The sequence below is a fragment of the Chionomys nivalis genome, chromosome 5 (genome assembly GCF_950005125.1).
Source record: "Chionomys nivalis chromosome 5, mChiNiv1.1, whole genome shotgun sequence".
Lineage (NCBI taxonomy): Eukaryota > Metazoa > Chordata > Mammalia > Rodentia > Cricetidae > Chionomys > Chionomys nivalis.
The window spans coordinates 25,133,343-25,155,752 of record NC_080090.1 but is presented as its reverse complement, the minus strand read 5'-3'; the positions used below and the strand labels follow the sequence as shown (position 1 = coordinate 25,155,752).

The window sequence follows — 22,410 nt, the reverse complement described above, 5'->3', positions numbered from 1 at the left end:
GTAGGTACTTTAATCAAAGATGTAAAAGTTTATATCCAAAATCCATACAGTTAGGGCCAACAGACTTTATACAAAGAGCATAGCTGATAGTAATAGCAATAGTGTCTAAGATACTTGAATTCCTAGGGGTTTTAAGTAAAATAAACAGTCCTCAGCTCTAAACTATGTTACTTCTTTATAAATGACTGCCCTGGAAGAATAGTAACAAATAGGCTCTGACAGATCTGCCTCTTGTTTCCCATCATGAGAGCCCCCTTCACTATCTATGTGTCTGTTCTGGCTCTGGAGGTAAATATGTTACTCTAGGTGCTTTCTCAGCACCTTATCACTGGTTACTTGTATGCATCCTAATTTTCAGAAATCAGGAGTTCACAGTGATTCATTGAAGCATTTTAAAATCTAATTTTTTTCCCCTCAGGATTTTTTTCACTGGGAATTTTCCTAGTGTATTTGCGTTCATAGTTTACTCTGTCCTTCTGTTTAATTTATTCTTTTAGATTTTCAGGTAAACAGCAATATTGTCTAAATTGAATATTTCTTTAGACCTTACCTCTTAACTTAAAAGCCAGTTACAAGTGATTAATAAAGACATTATGTAGCGCTTGTGAAATTTTTTTGTAATAAACTTTTAGGAAGAATGGTTGGTAATTTTCATAATGGAAACGTCTAATCATTTATTTGTCTTTTACAGAACAAAGCTAAAAAACCAGGAATATGAAACTTTAGATCATTTGGAGTGTGATCTGAATTTAATGTTTGAAAATGCCAAACGCTATAATGTTCCCAATTCAACTATCTATAAGAGAGTCCTGAAATTGCAGCAAGTCATGCAGGTATGTTGCTGTTTGTTGTATCATTGAATTAGTTTTATGTGATTGGAATGTCCTCTTCAGATATGTGTGCCCTATCTCCACCCTCAGAATATGAGTCATTTGTTTCCACTACAAATATTGTTGAATGTTTTTTAGATTTATCAGAGCCCTATAGAGAAGAAACAATATTTTAAGTACCATAAATATTGTACTAGAGGGAGCAAGGATTTGGCCCAGTGGAGAGAGTCAGTTTCAGTGTTCTCAGAAAGTTACCCTTCAATTCCACATGGTAATTGTTCTGTCTGCAGTTTATTCTTTTTGGTTCTAGACTTTGTTGATATGGGGTAGTCTTTTAGGGCCTGGTAGCATACACCTGTGATCCCAGCACCCAGGAGGAGGCTGAGGCAAGAAGACCCTAATTATCCAGCCAGGTTGTGCTATATATAACAAGACCCTGTAGTGTACACATACACACACACACACACACACGCTTTGGGGTTACTGATTTTGGCAACAGGACATCTGAATGCTAATTGATCATTGTAACATTCAAGAGTTTGTCAGATCTCTCATAGCATACCTTGGAAAGAACTAGATGCTATTGATCATCCAGGGGTTCTTAAGACAAAAAGGTAGATATGAAATACAGTTTAACCCAGGCTAGCAAGGTGGTGGTAGTACACGCCTTGAATCCCAGCACTTGGGAGGCAGAGGTAGGCAGTCTCTGAGGTCAAGGCCAGAACTCTGAGTGAGTTCCAGATTAACACTGTCTTACATTTGAGGTTTTTTGTTCTTGTTGGATTTATTTGCTTTTTCATTTGTGTGGTGGCAGGGGGCTGGTCAGGTTACAGTTTGTAGGAGTCAGTTCTCTCCTACCACGTGAGTTCAGGAAATCAAACTCAAGTTATCAGACTTGGATCGAATTCTTTACTTGCTGAACCATTTTGCTGGCCTCTGTCTCACTGTTTTTGATTGACTATTTCTGGAAACAAGAGTAGCCTTGAACCAAGAAGAAGCAAAGGCAATTTTAAGTCAAACATAGAGCCTTTTTTTTTTTTTCTTTTTTTAATGATCAGTACTGCTTCTTTCTCAGTGCTGTGAACTTCAGATATCTTTGCTGTAGTTAGTCTGTTCTCTAAGATTGCTGTGCTTGGGCTTTTCAACTGTGTCTGCAAAGTAGCTTTAAAAGATGTGTAATGAAAGATGGTATAGCTAGATTTTCACCTCTCGGTTTTAAACTTTTTTTTCTTTGCCATACTGCTCCTTAGAAATCAGATGCCAAAGGCCCCCCCAAGTTAACGTAACTTAACCATGGCCTGCAGGGCTAGCCAACCCCACAGCTCGTCTCGGAACTTCTAACTATACCATGCCATTGACAGTCATAAATGCTCTAAGTAGCACTGTGTTTTAGTTTGATTCCATTTTTTAGCATACTTTTCTATCACACAGGCTTTTGTTAAATTAGGTTATTAAAAAATAGTTGGAGACTGTTCAGTTTTATGTATCCTATGTGAGGTGGTACCTCTCTAAATGAATGTGATATGCCTAGTTCTTTAACATCCATATATTCATAGAATGCCTGACAGTGTGAGGCTCACTCCTGGCATCTACTCTATTTCAGGCAAAAAAGAAAGAGCTTGCCAGGAGAGATGACATTGAGGACGGAGACAGCATGATCTCTTCAGCCACTTCTGATACTGGTAGTGCCAAAAGAAAAAGGTATATGATCTTCTCATCTGGAGCCAGCTGAGTTCTTACTTATTGTATTTTAGATAAATGCAGAAAAAATGAAAGCAATGAAGTATGAATTCTTCTAAAAGCTTTGATAGTATGTATTTTCCAGTGTATTTGTAAGTTGATAGTATTTTCTTTTTCACAAGTACCATATTGCTTTTAGATGACAGAAAAATGACATGTAGCTTAGGGAAACATACTATTCGTTTTGCTGTCCAGATTTTTTTTTAAGGTGGCATTTTCAAAATGCCACTTAAATCTTAGATAATTGTTTCTTAGTGAGTTGCAGAAATGGAGTAGGAATGAAAAAGGTAAGGAGTAAGTCACCCCTGCTGCTGCTGCAGTGAAATAAGTCACTGTTCTGATTGTTGCTTTTCCTCATTAACTTGGTCTTTACTTAGGGTTTTGAGACTATCAAGTCATAGCTGTTGTAGGCAATAAAAATGTTAAATTGATTATTTGGGTGTTTGCTTTGTTTTGTTTTTCCTAACTATCCTCTCAACTTCCCTAATCCTTTTCTTCCCCTCACTGGTTAAGAAGAACTTACCTGGGATTCAGAAGTTAGGCTCTTATAAGGAATCATACAAGACCATCTCTTGGAATTTCTCTGGCCTGATCATTGTGGAACACCATATTTTCCCTGAAGATTTACATTCTTTGTAACAGCAGTCAGTCTGGGAGGATCCCTTGAACAAGGAATAAGCTAATCATTGATAGCAGGAGGGCTTGACAGACTCAGAATTGAATGAAGAAGCCAATTCATTTTTTGACATATTTCTGTATTTGCATTAAAAAGATCTACTAAAATCAGAAGGTTTTGAAATGTGATTCAGGAGCCGAAAGCTGCCCTGTCTTTCCCTCTCACACAGCAATTGGGAACAGTTTTTAACTTGGAAAATAACTGCAAAGCTATGCGGTATTAGCTAAATTAGTTGGTGTACCCTGAGATGCAAGTCTCCTCCATTATTGGCCTGTGAATTTCATCCTTCCAAGTTCTTAATTCCTTGTTATACCAGGGACAACAGAGGAAAAATGTGAAACCAGATCAGAGACATCAAATCAAGAACATCTTTGAGTAAGATCAGTCACCAATCAAAGATAGAAACTTCTCAGGCAAAAGAAGGTAATGGAGGCAAAAGTGATGGTGCAGTTAGCACCAGCATTGGAGGAAATGATTTTAAATAAGTTGAGTGTTAGGAAGCAGTTCTAAGGAAGCATTAACCTAGGCTAGGTACTTAAAATGTACATATCTCTGGGGCCTGTAGTTTGTGGTATAGTTCAATTAGATGAAGTTATTGCCCTTCAACTTCCTATAAAAAGAATACTAAGCTATAAGTTATTAAAATTACTAGATCACATTTCAGACAAAAGTCGCCTTGTGAATAGGTTTCCTAGGAAATGGTTCATACAATAAAGTGGAAAAAAGTGGCAGAACCATAAGTTTTCTACCAAAACAATTAAAAAAAACTGTCCCAGTTTTGGGCTCCAAGCATGCATGATTATTAAAAGACTGAGAATTCACTACTATTGGTCAGTGACAAAGTAATAAACTTTAGTTAGAAGGTTTTGATAATCAGAGCATTTCAGCAGGAGTCAAGAAACATGAGATTGGCCAGAGGTGTCAGAGCCATGTTTTCCAAATACCACTCTACTCCTCAATAATGTATATGATTCTATTTTTGCTTTGTTGGTTTTTTTTTTTTATACTGAAAGTCTGAAAAAGAAAATGATTTGTGGCTATGTAATCTTTTCATTCTGGAAATGCATCCTTTCCCCTGCCTTCTACCGAAAAATCTGCTTTTTGTTTTCTGTGTTGAAATGTTTCAAGTGTTATGATCTTTTATCTTTTGGACCAAATAATCTTCTTTCTCAATCATGTTTGGCTTATGCATGACCCTCCAATGTTGCTTATTTTATTTCTCTTCACATGTATTGTTTGTTTCTGCTTTCCCAGGAATACTCATGACAGTGAGATGTTGGGTCTCAGGAGGCTATCCAGGTGTGCAGACCTTTTTTATGCATAAACATACTTTTAAAAGTGTAATCCTTCTGTGACATGGTCAGTACTGACACTATGAGAAGAAAAACCTTATGCATGTGAAACAAGTGTTTGTAGTACCAGTTTATTTTATGAGTAAAGAAAAGTCTTGTTAGTGTGTCAGAATTAGCCTCCATGTGTTCGTTACTTCCTTCAATTTGTTGCTGACTTCTTTCCAGGGGCAGACAGCCCCCTCACTTATCATTGTGACTGTGCTTCTTTAGCAAGAGGTAGAGGGCTTGTGGTGCTGACTGCATCTCAGAAATGTCTTGCTGACTGAGATGGTGGAAAGGTCAGAATCAACATTGGCAATCCAGCTATCAGTACCTGTGGGCACTTGGGCATAGTGTTGGGCTAATGCTTCTTGTTAATTTTCTTAGTCTCTGATCTTGTCTATATCTTACTTCTTAAAAGCATCCATTTCTTTAAGGCATCTATAGTATGTTGCTTAGGATTTTCAGTACAGCCTATAAGCTGCCATGTTACAGTGATGAATGACCATTGAATATTTTTTTTAGATGTATTTTTATTTTATTTGTGTGGATGTTCTGCCTACATGCCTGTCTGTGCACCATGTGCTTGGGATACCTTCAGGGACCAGAAGAGGGTGTTAAGATTGTCTGGGACTGGAGTTCGAGGCCTTCTTAGGTGTTGAGGTTCACTCCCGTAATCAGAGCATCCAAAAGACTCAGGAAGGAAAATCACTATCAATTTGAAGCCAGCCTGGGTTATAATATGAGAATCTGATGAGGGTTTTTTGGTTTAGTTTGGTTTGGTTATGGTTTTGTTTGCTTTTTTTTAAAAAAGGAGATTATCAGTACCTTCTCACTTGTAATCATTGTATAAAGAAAAAGCACTCATTTATATTTTGATTTTCATGTGTTAGAAGCTTGTTCTACTATCCTCATACTCCTAGTACAGGACCTTTTATGGCCCATCTCCTCTAAAGTTATCTTTGATACAGTAGTGTGTATGATTTGGCTTGGAATACCCTTAAGTACACAATGATGAACAGTCTTGATTTTGAGTTCTCTTAAAATGTATTTTAGGGGCTGGAGAGATGGCTCAGTGGTTAAGAGCATTGCCTGCTCTTCCAAAGGTCCTGAGTTCAATTCCCAGCAACCACATGGTGGCTCACAACCATCTGTAATGAGGTCTGGTTCCCTCTTCTGGCCTGCAGGCATACATGTAGACAGAATATTGTATACATAATAAATAAAGAAATATTTTTAAAAATGTATTTTAATTGGGCATGTGGCTCATAATTGTAATCTCTGCACTTGGGAAGCAGAGACAGGAGAATGCTGAGTTTGACTCTGGTATAAGCTGCATAGTATGATATTTTGTTAGGAGAATAGCAGGTGTTTTTGAGGAAAGACGCTTCAAAGAAATCCCACACTAGCTCAGAATTAAGAAAATAGATGGTTATTTATTTAAGGGCAAACTTACATATCAGAATTCTTTGCTGGAACGGAGACCAGAAACCAAAATCAACAACCATAACACAGAGACCGGAAAAGAGGCAGGACGCAAGCTCCACATCAACATATATAGCACAAGAGGCCACGCCCCAGTGGGTGGGAAACCACTAAGCTTTAAGACTTCCTACAGCATGATTTAGCCAGGCATGGTAGTAAACAGATGTCTTCAATCCTGGCAGTACTGGGACAAGAGTTCTAGAATTCTAGGCTAGTTCACATTGTGATACTTTGTCTCAGGAAGGAAAGAAGCAAGATGAGCTTACCTTAATAAGCTGTAGGTAGTTATTCTCAAAGAATGTTCATGCTGGTTAAAAGACGTGGCACCTCTTTTTATGTACCTTTCCAAAAAAATGGAGGTTACCAAATGCTAATAGTTATTTCACAGAGGTGAATAGATAGAAGGTCTACAGGTGTTCTAAGAAAGATCCTGAAAATCAAAGTGACATTGGATATGGACAGAAAGGGGGCTAGAGATATGACTCTGTGCTTAAAAAAACTTGGTTGGTATTCTGAGGCACTCAAGTTTGGTTCCCAGAATCTATGTCAGATACCTACCTATAATTCCAGGTCCAGGGGATCCAATGCCGCCTTCTGGCCTCCATAGGTACCTAAACACACATGGCATACAGTCTCTGTCTCTCTGTCTCTTTCTCTCTGTCTCCCCCCCCACGCATACATGCACACGCCTGAACACAAATGGCAGTCTCTCTCTCACACACACACACACACGTGCCTGAACACACATGTTTGTGAATGCACACATGCATGAATACAATACACTTGCAAACACATGCAAGCATTAATAAAGGTAATAAAAAAGAAAATGGCCAGAAATGTGGGGTGAAGGGAGCTGAAGTTTCTATACTTTTCTAATACAGGAGTTGTCTCATTCCATAAAGTATATGAAACTTTCAGAAGTCTTCCATGTAATAAGGTTCATGGTACATATTGGAGAGAGATAAAAATAGCAGCCACTAAAGTTAACACAGTTATTATAGAAGGTCAGCCCTGAAGTTTGACTGGACTGGGGTGGTTCTCAGTCTCAAAGACAGTATGTAAGGATTTAGAAAACTGAAAACAAAGCAACAAAACTGGATTTGTTCAAAAAAGGTCGTGTGTGACCCTAGTAATTTTGTTTGCCAATTATATATTGTTCATGATATACGTAGAGAAAAGAAATTGTAGTTACTAGATTAGAACAATTATTTATATATAGTTATATTCATATTCTGGATATATTCCATTCATAGCTACTAAGTGTTAGGATGATTGGCATTGAGAGAATTAACCATTTGCTAATTTACTTGACAAAATTCAGTTAAAAACTTTGTCTTTTAAAATCTCTTTAAAGTTGGCCACAGATGCTGTCCCAAATGAAAAGGGTTGTAGCTTCATGCAGAACAGTCTCCTGATAATTGGGAATGGTCTGCTGGGTGCGGGAAGATGAGAAAGTTACCCTGGTTCAGATCTGGCCTTTGACTTAAGTGTTCTGCTTCTTGCAACTACAGAAACGAGGAACTGGTTTCTTTTTGAGTTAATTAGTGAGCTCTTTTAAGCCTAGCATTTCAAAACTGATTTCTTGCATCTTCCTTTTAAAGTCAAGTTCTACATGTTAGATATTTCTAGACAAGCCACTTGTGACTTGGTTTTAAATATGGCATCTGTGACTTTTGATTCAAATTCTGAAATATTGTCTCAGTCCCTGAGATTTAAAGTTGTCTTGTTTCAATGTGGAACTCTGCCATTTTGGAGCTTTGTCCCTCTTAATAATATCCATTAGCTACAGACCTAGAAATCAAGAACACATTCTCCACATCATCATCCCACATTGCTTCTTTGACGAAATATTATCCACTAGGTGAATCATCTCCTAGGTTAGCTAACAACTATTTACTTGACCGAGAGACAAAGGATATGAAGGAGATGTTTGTAGAATGATCACAGGGCCACAGAGGAGGAGGGCAGCCAGAGTAAAGACATGATAATAATGGAACCAATTCTCGGAGCCAGAAATTCTTTTCTTTTCCTCTCCTACTTAGGCCACTTTCAATTTGTCATGAGCTCCATCATGCCAGGTAGACATTACTGAGACTGAAGGGTGTCTTGGTTTTCTTGTTTGTTTTTTGTTTTTTTGAGACATGGTTTCTCTGTATAGCCCTAGCTTTCCTGGAACTCTGAAACTTGTTCTGTAGACCAGGCTCGTCTCAAACTCACAGAGATCCACCTGTTTCTGCCTCCTGAGAACTGGGATTAAAGGCATGTGCTATTATGCCTGGCCAGTGTCTGGGTTTTCAATTGCTGATTATTCTTTACTTGAACACACACACTATACATACACAAATGCATACATGATCTTTCTCTGCCCTCCATTCTTCCCCCCCAACCCTGCCCCCATCTCATGTATATCAGGTTTGCCTAAATTTGCTATGAATGCAAAGATGACCTTGAAATCCTGAACCTCTTGCCTCCACCCCCTAAGTGCTAGAATGACAAATATGCACTTCCATGTGTGGGCTTCTGTTTCTGGTGTTTAAATCAAATTGAGGCAGGGTCATCCTGACCCAGGAGAGTGGAAATAGTCTGAGGACGAGGCTTAGAGACTCGTAGCCATGTAATTCTTTTCAGTAATTAATTTCCCTCCCCTTAAAAGGTGGAAAACACTAAAACCGTACTCTACATACTATGTTATAGGATTGTAGCAGGTGTTTGCAGACTAGAAACTAAATTGTAAGTCGTCTCCTTTTTACATACCTGACCACTTGGAGACTGCTGGGCAGACTAGCTAGAGTTATCCTGATAGGGTAATGCAATTGTCCAGAAATCAAACTAGAAAATAAACTCTTTTAGGCCTTGAACATTTCACTTAGCCTCTGAGCTGGTTTTCTCAACAATTAAGTAAGGTCTTAATTAAGTAGGACCATTTTTAACCTCTGGTGTTCATCTTTGGTCTTTGTACTGTGTTTTTTACCACTCATACCAGTTTTTCAGGATCTTATCTTGATTGTGGACTCTGAAGGAAAGACAGGAATACATGCTGAAGGCTAAAATGAGAGAAAGCTTAGATGTACCACACACTACTTGAAGGTACTTTGAATTAGACAGGGATGCTGGGTAAAGGAATAAGTAGGGACTGACCCTTACATGATCAATGCCAGAGAGATCTGTGCCCTCATGAAGACGTTTGTTTGGTGGGTTGTTTTGTTTTATTACTGGCATCCAGAATATTCTGTTTAGGAGTAGACATCTTAAAAGATGAAACACTGTTGGGTTGTTTTGTTTTGTCTGTGCTTAAAATGGAATAGTTAGTTTTATTGCATTGTATTTCAGTTTGTGATTAAATTTTATTTTCTTATGGTATCACACACTATCTTTTGTTCAACATTACATTTTGAGAGCTATTCTAAACAGGTTTGTCACTGGTTGCTCCTGCCAGGATCATTATTTTAATCAGGATCATTATTTTAATCATTTGTAAATTTTCCTAATATTCTCTTGTACCTTTCCAGGGTGTTTACTATGTTTATGGCACATCTAATCAATATATTGTAATTATTATGAAGTACCTGCCACAAATTTATTTCATGGTCACCCTTGGATAAAGAAAACTAACCCTGTTGTTTTTTTCCCCTTTTCTACCTTCCCCCTCAACAGTAAAAAGAACATAAGAAAACAGCGAATGAAAATTTTATTCAATGTTGTTCTTGAAGCTCGAGAGCCAGGTTCAGGCAGAAGACTTTGTGATCTATTTATGGTTAAGCCGTCCAAGAAGGACTATCCTGATTACTATAAAATCATCTTAGAGCCAATGGACCTGAAAATAATTGAGCATAACATCCGAAATGACAAATATGCAGGTGAAGAAGGAATGATGGAAGACATGAAACTCATGTTCCGAAATGCCAGGCACTACAATGAGGAGGGCTCCCAGGTAATGAGAGGGATCCTAGAGTGAATACTTTTTTCTTTTTGTAAAATAATGTGTCTTGAAAGATCATTTTTCTCCCCCGCCCCTCCATGTGTGTGTAAGGAAGGTAAGAGGTGAAGTCTTCCTTAGTCACTTTTTGTCTTATCTCACTGACTCTCAGCCAGCAAGCCATAACCTGTATATGTACATGCCTTTAAACTCAGCACTATGGAAGAGACAGGAAGATCCTGAGAGCTTGCTGGCCAGCCAACCTAGATGAAAGTCAGGGAGATTAGACAGAGCATGATTGAAGAAGATACATAGTACCTTCCTTTGGTTTTCTTTTTTTTTTTTTTTCTTTTTTTTTTTTTTTTGTTTGTTTTTAGATTTATTAAGTATACAGTGTTCTGCCTTCATGTGTTCTTGCAGACCAGAAGAGGGCGCCAGATTTCATTATAGGTGCTTGTTAGTCACCATGTGGTTGCTGGGAATTGAACTCAGGAACTCTGAAAGAGCAGTCAGTGCTCTTAACCACTGAGCCATCTCTCCAGCCCCCTTCCTTTGGTTTTCTATGCACTTAATGGTACCTAAATTTTTATCCTGCTTTGTGTTGGGGAGATGGCTTAATTTGTAAAGTACTTACTCTGCATGCATGAGGACCTATTAAGTTCAGGTCCCAAAACCCAGTGTAAAAAAAGTTTGGTATAGTAGTACATACCTGTAATCCCAGTGCTGGAAGGTAAGGCCAGAGGAGCCTTGGGACTGTCAGTCATTTTAGCCAAATTAATGAGTCCCAGGGTCATTGAGAAGACACTATCTCAAAAAATAAAAATAAAAAAAAAAAAATAGTGGAAAAGTGATCAAGAACGGCACCCAACGTCAATCCTGGCCTACATATACGAATACACACGCATGCAAAATAAAGAGCTACGTGTATTGGTGTATACTGGGAAACAGAGTTCTAGGCCAGCCAAACTATGTAAGAAAGACTTGTTCTCAAAAAACCAAAGTGATGATGATGCTAATAAAGAGATGAATGTTTAAATTCATCCTGTTTTACCAGTTTCTATATGAGGAAATTTTCCTGCTTAAACCTTAGTTTAATTTATGTATTTGTGTATAATTTAGAAATAATAATAACAGCACTTACTCTGGTGTTTTGAAAGATATTAAAGGGATATAAAAGAACTTGCTGGGTGGTGGTACTGCACACTTTTATCTTTTATTACTTATTTATTTTTAAGGATTTTCTAAAGATTTATATTTGTTTTATGTGTATGAGTATTTTGCCTGTATTGTATATATTTCACATGTGTGCCTGATGTCAGAAGAGGATGTTGGGTCCCTTGGAGCTGGAGTTGCAAATGAGCTGCGTGACATGGGTGCTGGGAACTGAACCCATACAAGAGCATTATTCACTCACTGCTGAATAGTGTCTAACCCCTTTTTCTTTTTTGGGTGCATGAGGAAGAATCAGTTGAGGCCAGGACTTTTATGTATTCTCTGCCTCTTAGCTTTATCTTTAGCCCATGATTTTTAATTCTTTTTCAGTACAACCAATGTATTATCCTCCTTCAATATATTTTCTATTTCTTATCTTTAATCTATTTTAAATACTCAAAAATAAAATGTTTTCAAACTATTTCCTTTGTTTTGCCCTTAATTTGAAGTATTCACACTAAAGATACTTGTAGATTAAAGAAATAGGCCTTTATATAATGAGAGTTATACTGTCTTCAGTATACCCAGCTACTGTACATCCTTGAGAGAGATAGTCAGAGAAGAAAAGCCACATTCCTTCTGCCACTCTGCTCTTGTGGGCATTCAAGGGAATGCAGCCTCTGCTGGGGAGATCGGAGACAACTGTGGACCGAGACCATTGAGTAAGGAACATATAAATGTGTTTTGGAACTTCAGTAAAAACCTGCAAAATTGAGACTCAGAGAGATGACTCAGTGGTTACTCTTCCAGATGACTGATTGAATTCCCAGCACCCAGGTGGCACTCCCAGTCGTCTGTTACTACAGTTCCATCAGTCCAGTATCCTCTTCTGGCTTCTGCAGAATCAGGCACAAACACGTGCAGGATCAGCACCCAGACACATGAAATAAAAATAAGTCTATATAACTTCTATCACAATGAATCTCAGATACTAGCTCGCATTTCTTTTCCTTCCTTCTTTCCTTCCTTTCCTTCCTTTTTGTTTTGGTTTTTTTTGTTTTGTTTTGTTTTTGTTGTTGTTGTTGTTGTTTGTTTGTTTTAGACCAGGTTTCCCTGCCATAATAGCCCTAACTGACCTGGAATTTGCTCTGTAGGCCAGACTGTCCTCAAACTCACTGAGATTTGCCTGCATCTACCTCCCTAGTGCTGGGATTAAAGGTGAGGGTCACCATGCTTGGGCTTACTAGCATGCATTTCTACACATTAGAATCACCATGAGGTGGTAATGTCATTGTTCTAAAGAGAACAAAATGTTTAATATCAGCTATCCTAAACAGTATTCTAAACACTCACACATATTCATCATTATTTTATTTGTTTAGTTGGTGTTTTTGCACTGTAATTGATGCCAGCCTCAAACTTGTAATTTTCAGCTTCCCGAGTGCTGAAAATTAATTTATTTATCACCGCCTTCAGAGAGATAAATACTTCTTTAATTATAATGCGTTTTAGGAAATAATCTTAAGTGTATTTTTGAAATGTAGGTATACAATGATGCTCATATCCTGGAGAAGTTACTCAAAGATAAAAGGAAAGAGCTGGGACCACTACCTGATGATGATGACATGGCTTCTCCCAAACTTAAGCTGAGTAAGTCTGCTTCATATTTGGCTCTTCAGTTCAGTCTGCCAAACAGAGATTGCTGGTTTCTTGACATTTCTTTAGTTAAATGATGACTATGTTTTTATTATCTGGCACTCTACTGTTAGGAATCCTTCTTTTCCACATGCTCACTCTGACTGTGCTTTAAGTAAACAAGAGTTGTAGTAAGTGGATCACTGGTAGAGCGCCTCCGAGAGGTATCTTGTCTTTCCAGACTACTGTGGGCTAAGCACATCTGCAACTCTGTGCCCGTCTTACTTTATGTTTTATTTTACTGTAGCTCAAGAACAATGGAGATTGAACTTCTGAAGTTGTGTCAGAATGAATCCTCTCTCATTACTAGCTTATGTGTTATTCATACACCTTTAATCCCAGCCCTTAGGGACTGAGGCAGAAGAGTGGAGAGTTCACCAACTGAGTTGTATAATGAGACTTAGTCTGAAAAAAGTGTATATACATATATATTATTGAAAAGAGTAGGGTTTTTTTCCAGATCTATTTTTGTCTATAAGATCTTTCTCACTGAAGATAAACTGATTACTGTGTTTTTACAAATCATTTGGGATGGCCACTTTCTTATGGTTGTACTACCAGCTGTGTAAAAATTTAGGCTTACACATTTTATTTGCTTAACATTATATTACATCTCTCTCTTCAGGTAGAAAAAGTGGTGTTTCTCCTAAAAAATCAAAGTACATGACTCCAATGCAGCAGAAACTAAATGAAGTATATGAAGCTGTGAAGAACTACACAGATAAGAGAGGTCGCCGCCTCAGTGCTATTTTTCTAAGACTCCCCTCTAGATCAGAGCTACCTGACTACTATCTGACCATTAAAAAGCCCATGGACATGGAAAAAATCCGAAGTCACATGATGGCAAACAAGTACCAAGATATAGATTCTATGGTAGAGGACTTTGTCATGATGTTTAATAATGCCTGTACCTACAATGAGCCAGAGTCTTTGATCTACAAAGATGCTCTTGTCCTACATAAAGTTCTCCTTGAAACTCGGAGAGACCTGGAGGGAGATGAGGATTCTCATGTCCCAAATGTGACTTTGCTGATTCAAGAACTTATCCATAATCTTTTTGTGTCAGTCATGAGTCATCAGGATGATGAAGGAAGATGTTACAGTGACTCCTTAGCAGAAATTCCTGCTGTGGATCCAAACTTTCCCAACAAACCTCCCCTTACCTTTGACATTATCAGGAAGAATGTTGAGAGTAATCGCTATCGGCGACTTGATTTATTTCAGGAGCATATGTTTGAAGTATTGGAAAGGGCAAGAAGGATGAACCGGTATGTTTTCAAAGCCATTTCTTTATGATGACAGTATGTGATGTTTCATGCAAAACAGATAAAGGAATTCTGCTTTGATGCACTTTTTCACCTTAGGTATGTTGTTATAGTGAGTAGCCTGGTACCCTGAGTTCTCGGTAGGCAAAACTACTTTTTTTCCCGCTTTACAACGTTGGGTGCATCAAAACATATCAAAAGCGGGTGCATTCTATAAAGTGTCAGAATGAGTACCAGTGAAAAGAAGACGAAACTGAAGCTCTTGTGCATTGCAGAAACCTAAAATTCAGCCATTCACAGAACATGCCTTTTAAAGGCTAAGTAATACAGTTTGTAATAGAAATTAAAAGTAGAATTTTTCTTTGAATGTCTAAGAATTAGTCCAAGAATGCTTTAAGTGAAATAAAGAGCTTTGAGTTATTTTCTGAGGTTAGACTGATCTAAATCCAGCCATTTATTTTTATTTTATATGTACAGATAAATGTTCTGCATGTATGTCTGTGCACCAAACATGTACAGTGCCCACTGAGGCCAAAAGAAGGTGTTGGTTCCTCTGGGACTGGAGTTACAGATGTTGTTAGCCACCATATAAGTGCTGGAACTTGAACCTGGGTCCTTTGGAAGAGCAGTTAATTCTCCTAACCTTGAACTATTTCACTATCCCCCTAAATCTCTATTTCAAGTACTAAGAAAGCCTTTTTGCTTTTAATCTTATTTATCAATTTTTAATTCATTTATTTTCCATCGGGCCACAGTTTCCCCTCCTTCCTCTCTTTCCAGTCCTTCTCCATTGTGTCTCAACACCCCCCCCCCCCCCCCGCGCCCAGTCCACTCCATTTCTGTTGAGGAAAGGGCCAGCCTCCCATGCATATCAACCAAACATGGCATATCAAGTTGCTGTAAGAATAAACACTTCCCATTTATTAAGACTGGACAAGGCAACCCAGTATGAGAAATAGGGTCCCAAAAGTCTATAATAAAGAGTCAAAGAGCCGGGCGGTGGTGGCGCACACCTTTAATCCCAGCACTCGGGAGGCAGAGGCAGGCGGATCTCTGTGAGTTCGAGACCAGCCTGGTCTACAAGAGCTAGTTCCAGGACAGGCTCCAAAACCACAGAGAAACCCTGTCTTGAAAAACCAAAAAAAAAAAAAAAAAATTTAGTTCCAGGACAGGCTCCAAAGCTACAGAGAAACCCTGTCTCAAAAAAAAAAAAAAAAAAAAGAGTCAAAGACAGTTGCTGCTCCAACTGTTAGGGATTCCCCACAAGAAGACCAAGCTATACAACTGTTTTATATGTGCAGAGGGCCTAGATCAGTCCCATGCAGGCTACCTGGTTATTGGTTCAGTCTCGGTGAGCCTGTACAGCCCAGGTTAGTTGATTCTAGATGTGTAGGTTTTATTAATAAATAAATTCATATGAAATACACATGTGGATTTCTAGAATATTCTTACTTCATCACCACTTAACCTACCCACTAGTGCTCTCCGTAACTGTAATAGAAGGAACGTGAGCAGTGAATAAGAGCCAGAATCTGACATAGGTGGTCCTGGTTTGTTCACAGAGCATTCAGGAACAGCATGATAACTGAGTTGTGACAGTTGACCAGTGTGGTGGCAATATTCCTAAAAAGTGCTTTGGTTCCCTTGCAGGTAGAAAGACTGCATAGAAAGACAAGTGTAAGAACTTCTTTGTAGTCTTAATTATTTCATTTTACAGAATGTCTGACTTACCTAAAAAGATTACTTAACAGCTGAAAGAAATTAGAGTTGGTTGTTTTCCCTTTTGAATTCTTGAATTTTTGTTCTTGCACAGTGAACAACTGCTTTCTTGGGTTGACAAATTCTTGTTTCTTTTTTTGTTTTTGTTTGTTGTTGTTGTTTGTTTTTTGAAGCACAGTCTCATTGTATAGCCATGATTGCCCTGGAGTTCAGAGACCTACCTGACTGTGCCTCTTGAATGCTGGGATTAAAGTTATATACCACCTTCCCCAGTTTTTTATTTTACTGCGCTCTTGACAGAATTTCACTATTTACTTTTTTTCCCCAACAGAATGTTTTGGAAAATTATAATTATATTACAGCAGTCTTTGTTTGTTTTGTATTTTTGTTTTTTGAGACAGGGTTTCTCTTTAGCTTTTTTTTTTTTTTTTTTTTTTTTTTTTTGGTTTTTTCGAGGCAGGGTTTCTCTGTGGTTTTGGAGCCTGTCCTGGAACTAGCTCTTGTAGACCAGGCTGGTCTCAAACTCACAGAGATCCGCCTGCCTCTGCCTCCCGAGTGCTGGGATTAAAGGCGTGCGCCACCACCGCCCGGCTCTCTTTAGCTTTTTGGAGCTTGCCCTGGAACTCACTCTGTAGGTCAGGCTGGTCACGAACTCACAGAGATTCACCTGCCTCTGCCTCCCAAGTGCTGGGATTAAAGGCATGGGCCACCACTGCCCAGCCAGAAGTCTTTCAAGAACAACCAAAACAAAGATTAATAAATAAAAATTCTTCACAATACTTTTTGAATGAACAAAATTAAAGGCTCTCTCATGTGTTTAGTGGTTTGTACAAAATTTAATTGCATCAGGTGTCCTGATGAATATATAAATTTACCCTCTCGATGTAATATGAATTTACCAGATGTTTATTTTTTCCACTAAAATTGTTTTTATGAAATTCAAGAACAACTTCAAAATGGTATCTTAAGGGCTTCTTCCTTTAGTAAATTTTATTTTTATTGATCCTAAAAGTATTAGTATCTCCGGATCTTCAGAACATGTTTCTAGATCCTCTCCAGAATATCCTTAGGTTATTCAGTTATGGCAGTGTTACTTCTTTGCTAGTTCTCTTTGTTGACAGGGTAGACACCCAAAGTATCTCTGATATCTGATGCTATAGTGTCAAGTATCAGAAGACAGCTAGCTGATTGGCTAGCTAGAATCCCCTAACCAGAATGTCTACTTCCCTGTTAATAATACATTGTCAGCACACCTGGTGATTTGTACCTATAATCCCTACACTTAGAAGGAGGAAGCAGGAGGATCATACAAGTTCAGAGTTAGTCTAGACTCCTTACACAGTTCCAGGTCAGCTTGGGCAATAAAGTGAGACTAATGCCTCAATAAAGCTTATTTTTATAGTTTCCGAATAATGAGGAAAGAAACTGAAAAAAATTCTGAGTATAGCACCTAATTTTTTTTCCTTCTTGCAGTATTCGTATCTGCCAATTTCTCCCAAATCAGTTACTATTGAGAAATTAAAATTTAAATTAACTATTAGACCTATACTTGTTATTACCGTCTATAAATGTGGGTCTGCAGTTAAGGAAATAGATTCAGCCTTGGTGCAGATGGTGGTGGTGCATGCCTTTAATCCCAGCACTTGGGAGGCATAAGCAGGTGGATTTCAAAGTTTGAGGCTATCCTCCTGGTCTACAGAGCAAGTTCCAGGACAGCTAGGACAACACAGAGAAATCCCTCCTTTAAAAAAAAATAGACGCAAGGTAAGTTCTTAATTCTGCCAGCTCCTTCTGCCATGCTTTGTTTGTCTGAGAAAAATGAGTCCTTTTTTTTGACATGAGTAAGAAAGGAGGTGTGCCTTGAGAAAAAGGAAATCAAGTCAGAACTCAGATACTCAATAATACATTCAATTTTTCATTTATTCTTTGTTGTTCTTGTTGTTATTGTTGTTAAGATAGGGTCTCTTATAGCTCAGACTGGTCTCAAATTCCCTATGTAAATAAGGGTGACTTTGAACTCTTGATCCTCCTGCCTACTTCCCAAGTGCTGGATCACAGACATGTATGGCTCAGATACTCTGTTTTAACAGACTTAATGGGGGCACCCTTCTGAGCCAAAATATCATTCTTATATCAGTGAACATAGTGAAGCATTTGCTAGGATTTAGCATGCAATTGGAGTGCTATGGAAGAAGCAGTTCATGTGTCAATGAATATTCTTAATTCCATTATAGGACAGATTCTGAGATTTATGAAGATGCAGTAGAGCTTCAGCAGTTTTTTATTAGAATTCGTGATGAACTCTGCAAAAATGGAGAGATCCTTCTTTCTCCGGCACTCAGCTATACCACAAAACATTTGCATAATGATGTGGAAAAAGAAAAAAAAGAAAAATTACCTAAGGAAATAGAGGAAGATAAACTAAAACGAGAAGAAGAAAAAAGAGGTTGGTTCCTTTTCTCTTATAAAATATGAAGAAATATTGAAGTCTGTTCTAGTAGATGCCATAGTTAGCTTTGGAAGTTTGTGTGATCGAAGATTTAGACTATTGACTATTTCAAATAAGATACGATCAGATAGAAATGTTGTCGTTATTTGTTTGGTTATCATACTGAGTAAGTTACTTCTGACACAGCTAATATTCCAGGAACAGGCAGTTAAGTGCCAAGTGTGGGAACCTAATGCCACATAATTGAGAGCCTTGTCTGGGGCTCCAGTGCATTCTCAATAGCCTGTGCCTCAGTTGATGCCATACCTTTCGACAATATAGCTTTCTTCTTAAACACCGTGAGAAATAGGCAAATAGATGAGATTTCAGTTGAACCACATTCCTAGATTCATTTTAATCATATCAACCTAAAAGTGGTACTTTGAATCCTTTGCCAAGTTTGCAAATATCGTGATAATGAGAATTTGTCATTGCAAATCGAGAGTCTTTTATGGTGTGATGAGGGTAGGAGAGAATGAGGCAAGATCTCACTATGTAATCTAGGCTGGTGCCAGTCTTAAAGTGATCCTCCTTGCTGGTGCCTCCAATGCTGGGATTATAGACATGCATCAACATACTTGGCAAAATTGATCATTTTGGGTAACATTTCAGTTCTCATTGAAACCTAGAAATATGACTCTTCAAAAGTATATTACTCTAGCATCAGACCTTAGATATTTTCCCTCGAGATCAGAAAACAAAATTAATTGACTTGAAATATATGAGGGGGTGGGATGAGAATATGCCAGTTAGTGAGAATGTCATTTTATCAAAATAGAGGTAACTCCAAAAACATCATTTGCCGCTGCTAAAGGGAATACAGTCATTCAAGGTGGTACAGATAATAGGGTCTATATCTTTTCCAACTGAAAGCAGTTGATGTGAAATGAATTGAGTAAAACTGAAGGCTTGTTGGCCCAAAAATGTACATGTGTGAGGAAGATAGAAGAACCTGGTGAAAAGCAAAACTTCAGTGAAAATTGACAGCAACCTTGAGTGTATCTACAGATTAATCAACTGAGGGCAGATCCTTATGGAGTAGAGGTGTTTAAATGTAACTATCACTCAAATCATTGACTGACTCCTGATTTTTTCAGAAAAGGTAGCAACCCCTACTATCAGGTCTCCGGGTATCTATTATGGTAGCACTAGTGGAAAGAAGTGAAGAATGAAAGATTTCATTAATTTTTGAATCCAGCTAGACAGAAGCCATTGGACTCACTGAGAAGAGTCCTCTGTGACACAGTGCTCTGCTTCAGAATTTTTCCTTGGGGTACCTGAGTAATTGGTGGGCTCACTTCTTGTCTATAAAGGTGCAGGGCTAGGCAGTCTTTTGTTTTCATTTTGTACACTACTATTAGTACAGTTTTCTGATTCTATTTGTATAAAATTCTCAAAAACTTAGCAAAGCTCTTAGATTCACAGGGAGGGATTCAAGTTGGTGTAGACTTTTGGAGATTAATTTGGAATATGTACTTAAGTTTAAAATGCTTGTTGGCAACATTTTAATTTATGGAAAACTGTCTTTAGTTAGATGTGGAAAGAATTTGTTAGCACAAGTTTCTGAGAGTGAGAAACATTGGGAGAGCCGCAGCTGAGGTGCTAAAAACAATGCCAGCAGCCACAGGCAGGACTCAGGTGGAAGTTTTACAGACTTTAAATGAGCTGTATCTCTCTCAGCTATATTTTTGTTACTGTTTTAAATTAGAATATACATTTAATGGAATTTCAGTCAAAGTATGCACATTTTATTTCTTTGTATTGATCTTAAAACTTGTCAAAGAAGTTATTGATACTTTAGAAGTTTGGTTATAGTGTCAAAAGGCAGCATCTGAACTAAGTGCTCAATGGAGTCATCATCACAAGTTAAATGCTTTTAGATTTTTATGTCTGGGACCATGCCAGATTGATATGGCAGAATCTGGTGGAGCTGGCATTGGCCATGAACCCTAGTAAGATGGTTCCTTCTGTAAGAGAAAATTGGAGATCATGGAGGAGAGCATGTAAGAAAAGACCACAGAATTTGTATGTAAGCTCTAAGTACTAAATGACCTGGTAGCAGAAGGCATCCTCCCCAGGAAGAATAGTGCCTGTCTCAAGACTTCATTGGACTGTATATACTACATGATAGAGAACCAGAGGGTGGACTATATGCTTTGACCCAAAGCTTACTCCAAAATGGGATTACTTCTACAGATCAGTAATAGAGTATTAGCCTAATACAACCATTGCCTTGTTTGATCTTGATCACTGCCAAAGGTTAAATAAAAAGTATGTTTTTAAACAGATTCCAAATAAAATAAACACCCATAAATGTTTTTAACCTAGTGGAGTGTTAAGCTTTCTTTGATTTCTTGGGGCAAACGATAGAGGTTGAGTGAATAGTTTGTGCTCTAGTTGGAAGTCTCCTGGGCTTGAAAAGCCAGAGTCAAAATTTAAGGCAAAAAACATAAAGCTTTAGACAAGGCTGATCAGTTCTCCTGGAACCAGGTTATACACACAAATCCATGCTCATGTACAATCTACTTATGTTATAGGAGGCTGCTTGATCGTTTCTGGACACCCAGACCCTAAATAGCCACACAGAAACTGTACTAATTAAATCACTGCTTGGCCTATTAACTCTAGCTTCTTATTGACTAGATCTCACATCCTAAACTAGCCCATCTCCATTAACCTGTGTATCGCCACGTGGCTGTGGCTTACCGGGTAAAGTTCCGCCCCCAGCGTCTGTCTCCCGCAGAGCTACATGGTGTCTCCTGACTCTGCCTTCTCTCCCTATATATCTCTCTTCCAGCCTGGTCATGTTTTGTTAAAAGCAGCTTCTTTATTCATTAACCAATAAAAGCAACACATATACAGAAGGACTTCTCACACCATTTCCCCTTTTCTGTTTAAATAAAAAGGAAACTTTGCTATGTTAACTTTAACATAGTAAAATTACATATAACAACAGGTATCAAGGAAGAATTACAGTTACAATATTATATCTACTTTATCTTTTATCATAACTAAGGAAAACTATAACTATGTATTCTCAACTCCATCAAAGATCCCAGAAGGATATAATATTACCTAAGTAGGCAGGAAGTGTTGCTTGGAACTTTTTTTGGAAAGGAACTATCTCTCAGAGGCTCCAGGTTCCATTTTATATTATATTAATATTATATCTATATCGTATAATCTTAATAAGAGACTCACAGAAGCTGGACGATGGTGGCACACGTCTTTAATCCCAGCACTTGGTAGGCAGAGGCAGGTGGATCTTGAATTAAAAAGAACTATCTCCAAAAAAATATTAAAGTGAGGGGAGAGGTTCACAAAAAAATTGAGACTTGCTATTTCAGAGAATGCTTTACTTGAATATCATTTGTATATAGTAATACCAAGGGCATTTTCCTTTAAACAAGTAATAATCACTAGTGTTCTCAGATAGCTTGTATTGGAACTATTAAAACATGTTTTTTTTTTTTTAAAAATTAAAGTAATTGCCAGCATTCATAAGTAATGTGCATAAAGCCCTGGGTTCAGTCCCTGGTTAAAGGGGTAAGTCACAAAGCAATCCACACCAGTTTGGAATTATGATTAATAAAAGGGTTATTTATCTAAAGGGAAAACTTACAGATTACCGTCTTAGACAACAGCCTCCTGCATGACCAGGAAAAGCGTCTGGTAGCCAGAAGCAGAATCCGAAGCAAGAGAGAGAGCAGAGGGCTGCTGCTGCTTTTTTAAAGCAAAAGATACCACGCCCCAGTGGGCTGGTATCTCAAAGGCTATTGGCTGAAGGAGCAGAAGGAGCTCCTGCAGCATCTGGTCCACAAAGGAGGGGAGGAGAAGAATGAGAGAAAGATCTTGCCTAACAAAATCAAAATCTTGTTTAAAAGTATTTTGTCGCCGGGCGGTGGTGGCGCACGCCTTTAATCCCAGCACTCGGGAGGCAGAGGCAGGCGGATCTCTGTGAGTTCGAGACCAGCCTGGTCTACAGAGCTAGTTCCAGGACAGGCTCCAAAGCCACAGAGAAACCCTGTCTCGGAAAAAAAAAAAAAAAAAAAAAAGTATTTTGTCTGAGGAAATGTTTTATAGTATTTTATACACATACATGCACATAGTTTA

At 38.2% G+C, this 22,410-nt stretch overlaps 1 protein-coding gene across 21 annotated transcripts in view; it reads left to right on the top strand.

The window, feature by feature from the left end:
• Positions 1-22,410, top strand: part of Pbrm1 (polybromo 1) — a 99,450-nt gene that overhangs the window by 39,391 nt on the left and 37,649 nt on the right. For 14 of the 21 annotated variants that reach the window (XM_057770708.1, XM_057770707.1, XM_057770713.1 and 11 more), the window contains 7 exons: positions 692-833; positions 2,434-2,531; positions 4,501-4,545; positions 9,717-9,993; positions 12,675-12,780; positions 13,451-14,093; positions 18,044-18,255. In XM_057770708.1, coding sequence (XP_057626691.1) covers positions 692-833; positions 2,434-2,531; positions 4,501-4,545; positions 9,717-9,993; positions 12,675-12,780; positions 13,451-14,093; positions 18,044-18,255 — 1,523 coding nt within the window. The remainder of the gene's footprint in view (positions 1-691; positions 834-2,433; positions 2,532-4,500; positions 4,546-9,716; positions 9,994-12,674; positions 12,781-13,450; positions 14,094-18,043; positions 18,256-22,410) is intronic. The other 7 variants (XM_057770718.1, XM_057770727.1, XM_057770726.1 and 4 more) reach the window with 1 other exon arrangement.